This window comes from Atta colombica, unplaced genomic scaffold (assembly GCF_001594045.1).
Source record: "Atta colombica isolate Treedump-2 unplaced genomic scaffold, Acol1.0 scaffold47, whole genome shotgun sequence".
In the NCBI taxonomy this organism is placed as follows: domain Eukaryota; kingdom Metazoa; phylum Arthropoda; class Insecta; order Hymenoptera; family Formicidae; genus Atta; species Atta colombica.
The window spans coordinates 2,321,713-2,332,708 of record NW_017259536.1 but is presented as its reverse complement, the minus strand read 5'-3'; the positions used below and the strand labels follow the sequence as shown (position 1 = coordinate 2,332,708).

General features: G+C 29.4%; 1 protein-coding gene across 1 annotated transcript in view; it reads left to right on the top strand.

Annotated features, from left to right (window-relative positions):
• The window catches only part of LOC108691540 (chymotrypsin-2-like), a 15,333-nt gene that overhangs the window by 1,414 nt on the left and 2,923 nt on the right, over nucleotides 1-10,996 (top strand). The window contains exons 4-8 of the mRNA XM_018199320.1: nucleotides 522-660; nucleotides 780-893; nucleotides 1,011-1,166; nucleotides 1,883-1,981; nucleotides 2,611-2,651. Of these exons, the coding sequence (XP_018054809.1) occupies nucleotides 522-660; nucleotides 780-893; nucleotides 1,011-1,166; nucleotides 1,883-1,981; nucleotides 2,611-2,651 (549 nt within the window). The remainder of the gene's footprint in view (nucleotides 1-521; nucleotides 661-779; nucleotides 894-1,010; nucleotides 1,167-1,882; nucleotides 1,982-2,610; nucleotides 2,652-10,996) is intronic.

Here is a 10,996-nt window from a genome sequence, read left to right as displayed (position 1 = left end):
ATATAGGAATCTTCAAGATGAATTCAAATCACTATTGAAATGTCTTATGTTATTAATGTTTTGATTTTATTGCATATCTTATTACATTAATACATAATATGTATGTATCATAAATTTGTGTACATTTCTAATCAGAGATGTAAATTGAGAGAGTTAAGAGATGTAACCATTTCAAATAATGCTGCATGTCTGATATTAATAAAATCATTAAAACATCAATAAAAATAACTTCCTCGATAATCGAGTTAAATGTGTCTTGAAGACTCCAATATTACAACAATATTATTGGAAAAAAAATTATATGATGTTATTTAAAAAATTTAAGTTGTCTGGTATTTACGAAAAAATTTTTTTAATTTTTTTTTCATAAAATGTTTTTTTATTGCATGTTATAGCCTGTATAAAATAAATATTCATCTTTCAACTTGAAGTGTTTGAAAGTATCTAAAAAATCATGCAGACCGTTGCACCGTCAACACCCTGTATAGATACAAAAAAATACTATTTAATATTCTTCACAGTGCCAACACTTCGGGTCTGTCGGTCGTTGCGGGAACAACAGATTTACAAAAACCGTATTCAAGGCGTCTGGTTCAATCCATTTTCATACACGAAGAGTACAATCTTCCACCTTTGACCAATGATATCGCTTTACTTAAGGTAACGATAACGTGTAGTATGATAACATTCATTCCATAATTCCATAATTTCAATTAAATTGTGAATTAAGCAATTAAATTAAGACTGCGAAAAAGGATATACAGAAGATTTATTTTCAGCTTCAAAAGCCATTAAAATTTTCTTCTCGGATATGTTCTGTCAATTTACCGAAACAAAATCAAACTGTCAAGGGAGGCTCGATAGCAGAAGTATCGGGATTCGGAATAATATCTGTAAGTATCTTATTAATTCAATTATTTAGATTCTTAGGCGCTAGATATTCGAGAATCCCATCTCAAATTGCTCTCATAAATTGCACGTATATACATTTGTACTTTATATATTTGCAGTGTGAAGGAGAAGAGACTGAACATTTATACGTTGTAGACAATATCATAACTAATCAGACTTGTTGTAGAAAATTGTTTGATGCAGCAGCAAATATAACCATTGAGGATACGCAAATCTGCGCAAATAATCCAACCATACAAAAGGGTGCATGCGTGGTAAGCTATTTACATAAGGCATTGCAATATGTCGTCATTAATTGTCGATCATACATATAATTATAAGATGTCTGTTCAGATAAAATCATTAAAATAATTACTTAACCTGCATTATTCTTTCAACATGAAGGTTCAATTCACCATTACACCGTAATAATAATTACTAAACATAATGTCTTAATATAACGCTTGCATTTCTAATCGCGTATTGTGATACACATTTTCGATTAGGAAATAAGTCTGATTATATCGTACATTGTCGGAAATCATTAGAGACACATCGTGATTTCAATATTTCATTTATCATATTTTTAATGAGCAATTAATTAATTAATTAATATAATACTTAATAATACCTACATGCACATTACATTAAAACATTTAATTGCTACAATAATTTGCTGCATTACTAATTTGTTAATTGTTAATATGCTATATTGATTATTTTTTGTTCATTAATATATTCGGGGATCTTCGTAATGTTTTATAATTTAATTTAATTGACAATAAGATCGTGTAGCTCAGCGATTAAGAATTTAGTATCATCAAACATCATCAAACATCAAATTAATTATAATAACGAAACGTAAATAATATGAATTAGCTCTGCTCTAACGAAGAAGTATAGTTTTAATTAATTAAAAAATATCGTTGTTTTTTTTCAATCAAATTCTAATGAAATATATTTTTAACTATCGAAGAAATGTATCTTTTAGGGTGATTCTGGTGGCCCTCTTACTGTCAATGGACTGCTAGTAGGACTCGTCTCGTTTGGACTTTATCCTAACATTTGTACTAGCATAGAATATCCCGCTGTGTATACTCGCGTTTCGTCGTACAGCGATTGGATAAATAAGAATATAGAAAAAATTTAAACGAAATATAATAATCTGTTTTGATACTTAATGATATGTACACAAAAATTGAAAATTAATATGTATAATTAAACGCTTAAATGTGGATGTCATATGCAAATCGTAAAATAAATCATGTATTTAATAAATCACATAGCTTACATGCTATGCCAAAGTTTTCCTAATGTCACTCCAGATATCAGATATATATTTTCTAAAGATCAATATCATACAATTATTTTACAAACTGATATTTATAATTTTTATTTTAACAATATCAAACCGAGTCAACATTAAACGAGAACTTATTTAAAAGAAAATATATGTTCAAATAAATAAGATATTGCGAGTATATATAACATATAGTCCGTTTAATTATTTTTATGATTGATAAAGTAGTAAACATATCTTAAAAAGGCGAAATGGATCAATTAAAAGAAATCCACTTAATTATTCTGGCACCGTGCGCCAAATGCGCAAAATGGTTTCGGAGAGATTAATGAACATTGATCTCTTGAAAATGGGTAAAAGAATCTGTGCATCTGTCTTGCTTCTATCCAACATTAATTTGTATTTCTATTTCATACTAGCCGTTAAAATCTAAGATTTACCATATATTGACCAATATGAAGTATATACATTGAAGATAATTCGATGTGAGTCAAAATGTTTGTAAAATGATATAAATGAAGAATATATTGTAATGTTAAATTTATAGCACAACAATTCTGCTTGGCCCGTATTCCTTTTTTAATTATTTCGTTCGTTTTTAAATCTTTGAGTCCATAATATATTGATTTGTAAATTAATTTCTGTACTTCTCTTATACCCTATAGGCGAACAGATTATATAAATGGAAGACTCTGTGCTTCTTGAAAGACATAATTTGCATAATATTCTTCCATTTTACGAAAAACGATAATAATCGTTGACAAAAATCGTTGTAGCAAAAAAAGATGTTTGTTTTCGAATTATTTTTACTTCCGAGCAAGCGAATTGCGTATAAATAATTTCATCAATTCTGTCAAAAAGGAAAAATGTAATTTCCATTGATGTATTGCTGTGTCGTTGAGAAATTTGAGGCATCGGATGTGAAACTAAGTAGAAAAGTAGTTTGCAAAGACATTAATTGCACCGTTTTTTTTTTGTTTTTACGTGGCCAAGGCGAAAATGATTGAAAACGTCTGGCATTCGATCGATCCATGTTATTTCATTTGTCTGATTCGCATACTTACATGTACACAAAAGCGGAAAACGGAAAATTAATAACTCATGCATACGATAAAATTATTCAATGAAAAATAAAAACAATTAAATACACAGTAAATAATAATTCTGCCGCTTTAAATAATTATCGTGAAAAAACGGGCAATTACTGTAAGCTCTGAACACAGGTATTACGATTTCCTTCGTATTTCCTTCAGTAAAGTTTGCGCTGCAACTTACATCTCCACTCACTCGCTATGCTGCTATCTCGAGTACTACACATAATTGTTAAGAATTACAGTGTAGGAAGCATCTGCAAGCTTGTTTTCTCGAATTTAAATGAACTCTAATTCTCTTAAGTGTACTGCAGAGATATAAATACATATGCCTCGTAATAATTATGTATCTTATTAACCGCAATTTTGCTTTTTCTTATTATATTCATTAGCAAAAACATAATTTAGATGCTCTGATGTATTGTTGAAGTAATAGTATGGTTCTCGTAAAAATCCTCAGTGGATTATGCACATGGCATCGTAATATTTTTATTTTTCAGTTATTTTTCAAGAGTCATTTGATTTGACAAAGAATCTACACATCTCGTTGCGATAAAGATATCATTATTTTATATATAACAATATCTTGTTAGATTAAAGAAATAAAATTGCAAAGCAACCGAACATCACATAGTAAAAAAAGTATTACATTGTGAAATTCGACCGACTTTGGAATTTCTCTGATTCTGCAATGATTATATAATATGTAGTATGACTTGAATGATGGCAGGAGTCCTCCATTCTTGTTATATCAAAAACTACGAAAAGCTAAAGAAAATGTTAGTTGGCTGTCAAAGTACGCTAAATAGTAATCGTCGATTGTATCGGGATACTCATAACCTATATTGTTAATAAGTCTTAACAATTCAATCATTTAAATTTTCAGATGTAATTTGTTCGAGAATCGCACTTCAAATTACTCTCACAAGTCACACGTGTACATTTGTACTTTATATACTTGCAATCTTAAGGAAAGAGAATCAATCAGTTGTATAACAAATACGTCATAGATATTAATAATTATAATTTGTACCGATAAAAATAAATCAAGAATAATATCCTATTAAGAATAATATCCTATTAAGAATAATATCCTATCTTCGATCGCGCGCATCTGTGAAGTGAATCTTAAGTATTTCAGTGTGAATTTATACACATATCCAGTTATACAAACCACTCGTCAAAATCTTTTTCAATCTTCAATTTATAAATATTAGAATAAATAATCAGATCTATTGTAGAAAAGTGTATTCATGGTTAAAAGATAGTAATACTTTTTTTTAGATTAGTTTTGGAATGCAGCCTATCTTGTTCTTATTTATGGGTTCAAAGATTAATCGCTGAAATTGTAATTCGAAACTCATTAAAAAAAGTGTCATTAAAAAAAGTAACCTTTTAGTTATGTTAGTTACTATACATGGAATTTTTTCATTGCATTTATAACTCACGCTGCGCAAATTCAACCGTAAGAAAGAATTCATGTTCGGTAAACTTTTATATAGAACACTGCCATCTTTTGTTACCGGTCATACATGCAAAATTCTGCCCAAGTAGAGTCATTAATTCTTAGCCCGCATTGTTCTTCTCTTGCAAAGCTTCAAATTGTTTTTAAAAACAATATCTTAATGTAACGCTTATACTTTATCATATTCCGGTTTCCTTGTTAGGTTTCTTAATTTAATTTAATTAATAGCAGGATTGGCACAATTCGCAGCTGAACGAATCGAAAGTCTATTCATCATTAATTTAATTTAAAAATAATAAAGCGAAAACAACACGAACTAGCTTTGCACTAAACAGAGAAACGTATTTTTTTAGTTAATTGTAAAACATAACACTGTTTGCGAGTTGGTTTTTCCAATCAAATCCTTGTGAAATATTTTTAACTATCGGGGAATTGTATTTTTTAGAGAGATACTGATGGTCCTCTCACTGTCAATGAACAACTCAGGACTCGTCTCGTTTTCGATTGGTTGCACTAACACAAAATATACTAGCGTGTATACAATGTACACATCCTATCATATATCGATTGGATGTATGAACATGCCATATAAAATAACAAAAGACCCTTGTTTTGATACTTATAATAACATAGAAAAATCGAGAATCAATAATATATATAATTAAATGTTCAAATGTAGATGTCATTAAATAAACGCCATATGTATTTTATATACCTATAATACATATCACATTGTTTATACAACATTTTTCTCTTATATTGTTTCAGAAATCAGATATCACGTAATCTTACAAAGATCAATATTGTGCGATTATTTCACATATTTATGTTTGCATTGAATTTCTAATTTACCGAACAAATAGCAGATGAGAATTTGCTTAGAGAAAACATACATTCGAATAAATTGCAAATGTTGCATCTATTCATTAATATGCTAGCAGTAAACTTATACTCTACTCTCAAAAGGGAGAAGTGGGTCAGTCAAAGCAAATCTGTTTAATTATTCCAACAGCGTGCTCCAAGTGCGAGAAATTGTTTCAGAGAGATTAATGAACATTTCTCTCTAAAAAATAGATGAAAGAATCATTTGTATTCGTTTCCTCGTGTCTTTATCTGATATTAATTTCGATGGCTTATTGTACACGTTGTATGAACGAAAGACTGATGCGTTTATTACAATACATGTGCAATGCTTCATAATATAGTACACATTGTGTCATTCTATTTTATGAAAGATAATAATAATAAACGTGTATCAGAGACAATCATTCGTTTCTGAATTATTTTTCCTTGCAAACAAGTTTTACAAACAAATTTTGCATCAAAGAATTTATCAATTTTGCTAGAAAACGTAAGATTTTAATTGATTTATAACTGAGAAATTTGATGTTGCGAGGCATTGGATTATGGAAAATGAGTATATAGGAAAAAGTAGTTTGTAAAAATACGAGAGTTGCATTGATGCTTTTTGCTTTTACGACGCCATCAAAATGATATCAAAAACGCCTATCACGTTTGACTCCATTGGCTTGCATATGTATGTGCACATAAAAACAGAAAATGGAGGACAACTTGTGGATATGATAAAATTGTGGAAAATGATAACGACGATTAAATACAGTAGATAATAATCTTGCCGTTTCAAATAATTATATGTAGAAAAGGAGCGATTATTTTGAATCTTGAAATCTGTTTTACGTTTTCTCATATTTCCTTCGGTAAACTTTGCGGTTAACTTACCCCTCTGTTCACGCTACGCTGAGTCCCTAGAGGACTACATATAATTACTACATATAATTAAGAATTACAGCGCAGAAAGCATCCACGAGCTTGTTTTTCTCGGATTTAAGTGAACTCTAATTCTCCTAAATGCTCTACAAAGATATAAACTATAGTAATTATTTCACTAATCGCAATTTTGCTTCTTATTAGCAAAAATATAATTTATATAGATATATTCTAACATTTTTTAAGAGATTTAAGGCACTATACTATACTTTCTCATTAGATTCATCAAATGTTGTACCTATTATAAAATTACAACAAATTACAAAAAAAATAAATGAAGAAAGCCATATTAAGTCAAGAATATGAATATAAAATTTTTTTAATTTCTAATTCAAACTGCGCACCGATTAATTATTTTTCGATCTTAAAACACAGTTTTAAACTGAAGCCGGAATACATAATATTACAAATTAAACTAGCAAGCAATTTAATATTAATGCTAGTAAACATTTTTAAAGCACTATAAATAATTTATTGCGAAATATATCATCATAGCCAGAATTCAAATCTGGATCTGGATCTCCCGAATTTTGTGTAAACGTTTTGATTATATAAATTACATTATATTTTGCAATAATTATTTTATTAATCGTTATTCTGCTTCTTCTTATTATAAATTAAGAAAAAAAATAGTATAATTAAAAAATATTCTAATACATTTTTGCAAAAATAAGTATGATTTCTCATTAAGAAAATCATTAAACATTAAAATCGATTTTCAATAGAAAATATCGATATTCAATAGAAAATATACCTCAGAACTATATATATTTGGAATTTATATATAATCGTGTTTCAGAAGCCACATGGAAATCTCTTCTTAACAAAGCAATAATACTAATTGTCTAACTATCGCTCAGGGAAGCTATTTATATGTCCTTTCATGTAGTGTTCCTTCATCTGTTTGGGTAAATCTGGACAATTCGAGGATTCTGAACAGTCCGACAATAGTGTGCAATAACAAACCAAGAACAGAATCGTGAGTCAGACTATTTCACTACCTGTATGATCGATGAGAAGCTCCGGATGCGGGGTCGTCGGACGCAGGTGAATCCTGGAACAGTGGTTCTCAATATCGCTTCTTGGTGGTCGCCAGGATCGATCGACCTCCTACTTCTTGCTATATCCCCAGATATTGCGATAACAATTACATTCAAGTTAAATTAAAAATTTCAAAACTCTCAATCATATTTATCGTCACATTTTGATCTTTGTAGTCTGTTATTTTTAACAATAAATTTAATAGCAAAGTAAGAATGCTATTTCAAAATAATAATCAACGCGATAACACCCTGCTTGTATGTTTCGGAAATTAACAGATCCCAGTATATCATACGACGTGCTATCACCACAACGTAATTATCTTCGCATTTGACGGTTCAATTTCAACTGTAAAGCTGATAGCAGAGAACGAGACATGCTTACTATCGTATATTTACTGTATAATGAAAAGAAAAAGAGGTATACACAATTCTTTTTTATGTAAATGTAAACGCTGTCTAAAGTGTTCTATTATTTTAATTCGTTAATTGAATCCTCGGGCGAATATTTAGAGACACATTAAGAAAAATGTTTGGATTGTACTATCAAGAGTTACAAATAAAACAAATTCTCATCATATCAATCAGAATTCTAATTATCATAATTGAATTTCTGATAACCTCAATTAGAATATTTGATAGATTTAACTATAAATATTTGATTTTTCTAGTTGAATCTATATATCAGAATTCCAATTAATGCAACAAAAAATTTTTTTTCTAGTATATAATTGTGGACATAAAGTGAGGCAAAGAAAAACATGTATGTAAATCGTGAAAGGCTATTGTGGATGGAGTTATATATATTTTTCTCTATCTTACGTCCACATTTACGACAGATATCGTAAGAATGATTCCATTTCGTCCTCTTCCATCAGCCTAAGTCAAACTACATTCTCTTAAGTAGAGAAAATCGATCAACCCCTTCTTTGGAAACCAAGTATTCCGCAGCTGTCTGTCAAGATTTCGTGATAAAGAAGGATGGTGCTTCCGGGACAACTGAATCCAGTGGCGACATTGCCGAGCGGTTCTTCGGAATGGAGTTACGAATGCTCTTGAAGAAACTTGGAAAAGTCTCCTTAAAACTCGAGCGTTCGGTTCATCATGAAGCTTACTTCAACATTCCACTTCCTCGATAATCTCTCGACCGTGACGTGATTGCCATACATTAAATTCTGCTTGCATATCTGCTCGAATATTGCATAACAGTTGGGAAAACGTTATATTCCTTTTTGAAATGAGAAATATGAATTTTCCTATTTTCTCAAATATCAACGTTGCATTAGCTTTAGCTCGTCGGTTTTGATGAAGCCATGTTGCGGTGGTGCAGTGCAATGAAATTCCCGACAGAATACTACGTACGAATCTGTTCGTTACATAGAGAAAAATTTTCGGAGATATTTTCATTTATATCATGTGTCATATGCGCTCGGAATGTATCTACGAAACGAGTTTTCGAATAATATCATTTTCTTTCTCACAAAAAAATTCCAAAAATTGGATTTTGAATCAATGTTATATATCAATGTTATATACGAATAGCAATGCGTTAATAAAAATTACTATCCTTTTTTATTTAATATCGTTATGCGATCGATTTCGTATTTTAGAAAGACTGTATTTAAGAAAGATCTGACTAACTGGGATTTAAAAGATTCAAATTAGGATTGCATTATTCAGAACATCACTCAACCACTTAAAAACGATGTTATTAACTTGCACCATAAAAGAAAAAGATGATGTCTCTGTAACATTATCAGCACGTACAAAACTTTCGAACCATCTGGAGCCGAACCAACGTCGCCTTGGATGCAGTTTCGCATCTGCTATCGATCGAAAGGTCACTCAACCAGGTGCCTTCGTAATGGTTTATGACGCCCGTGGGGATATGCCACATTGACTGACGGCTTCTTCATCCTAATTGGATAAAAATAACGCATAATTCGCTCATTTTAGAATGATAAATGCGATAACGAGAAAGATTGAATTTTAACAAGTACTGTTTCGCAATACTTGGAACTGCATCGACATTTTTAATGCAAGTGTCTACACGGATTAACGATAGAGATTAGTATATATTGTTTGCTGTTATAGGAAAGCAAACAAATAATTTTTGTAACGTGGAAAAAATGATTTTAGTTCTACGTGTGAAATTAATCGGTGTGAGAATAAAATCAATATTGCATGATAATTCCGATACTAATTTTTATCAAGTTTATAATTGATAATAAGTAATGCTACGCTAAAGATACGCTAGTATATAAATATAAACGTTTTCTTATCATTTTGACATTGAATACTATACAAAAAAAGAGTTTAGTCCATAAAATGATATAAAAATTATATTCTTTATATCTCTTTAATTCTCTCAATATCATCAAAGTTATCGATTATTTCCATGAAATGTCTCAATATCATCAAAGTTATCGATTATTTCCATGAAGTATATAAAATAATTGCGTAGTAAAGATGTAGTAATCATATCTCTTTTGCGACGCAATCATAATAATTCAACAACAGAATTTATATTTAACTTAAAGATTTTCGCAATATATAATCATTGGTCAATTAAAATGATAACAATTAAAATCCATTCGACATTCATCAATATCCAATAAATCATTAAGATTTAAGGAAACGTATATATTAGATTAATATATATGTATATTATATATAGTATATATAAAAAATTATTGGATCGTTAAAAAATACTGATTCCAGTGACATACTTAATTGCAAAATTTCAAAAAAGACTTCTTCAATATCTTCTGTTTCCAGATCAAAATTTAAGTGTATATCTATTTTCTAGAAATATCATATGAAGAAATTTTTCAGATTTAGTAACGCGCGTTTCGAATATATCGACAAACAAAAAAAAATCAACAACAAAAGAAATCAGAAGTAATCAGTATAATTAAATTAACATCTAATCTAAAATGCAGAAATCATTTGTAACTCAACAACCCATTACTACGAGTGCTACTTGTCATCAAATAAGTATACAAATTTGTTAATTATTCATATTCGACAAATTGAGAATATCTAAGATGTGATCTTTAATTTTGTTTCGTCTTGGCGTTTTTTCTGCCAGTACGAGTAAAATTAATAAGATCTCAAATATAATATGATAAAAATGCATTACATGATAAATTATGCATTACGATCACAGTGAAATGAGATATAAACTATCTAATTTCTAATAAAAAATTTTGATAAGTAATAACAATACTGTTTGAATCCTTACGAGAGCAAGTTTGAAACTAAATAAGAAGGTTATCGTTAAAGCGAATCAAATAACAAAACTTAAAAAGTGCTTTGTATATCAGAGTGACAATAAGAAAAAATCAGAAATAAAAAAACTTTTGAATAAAATAAATTGGTTAAAAAGTACCATTTTTAATCAAACTCAGCATTGTAAAAT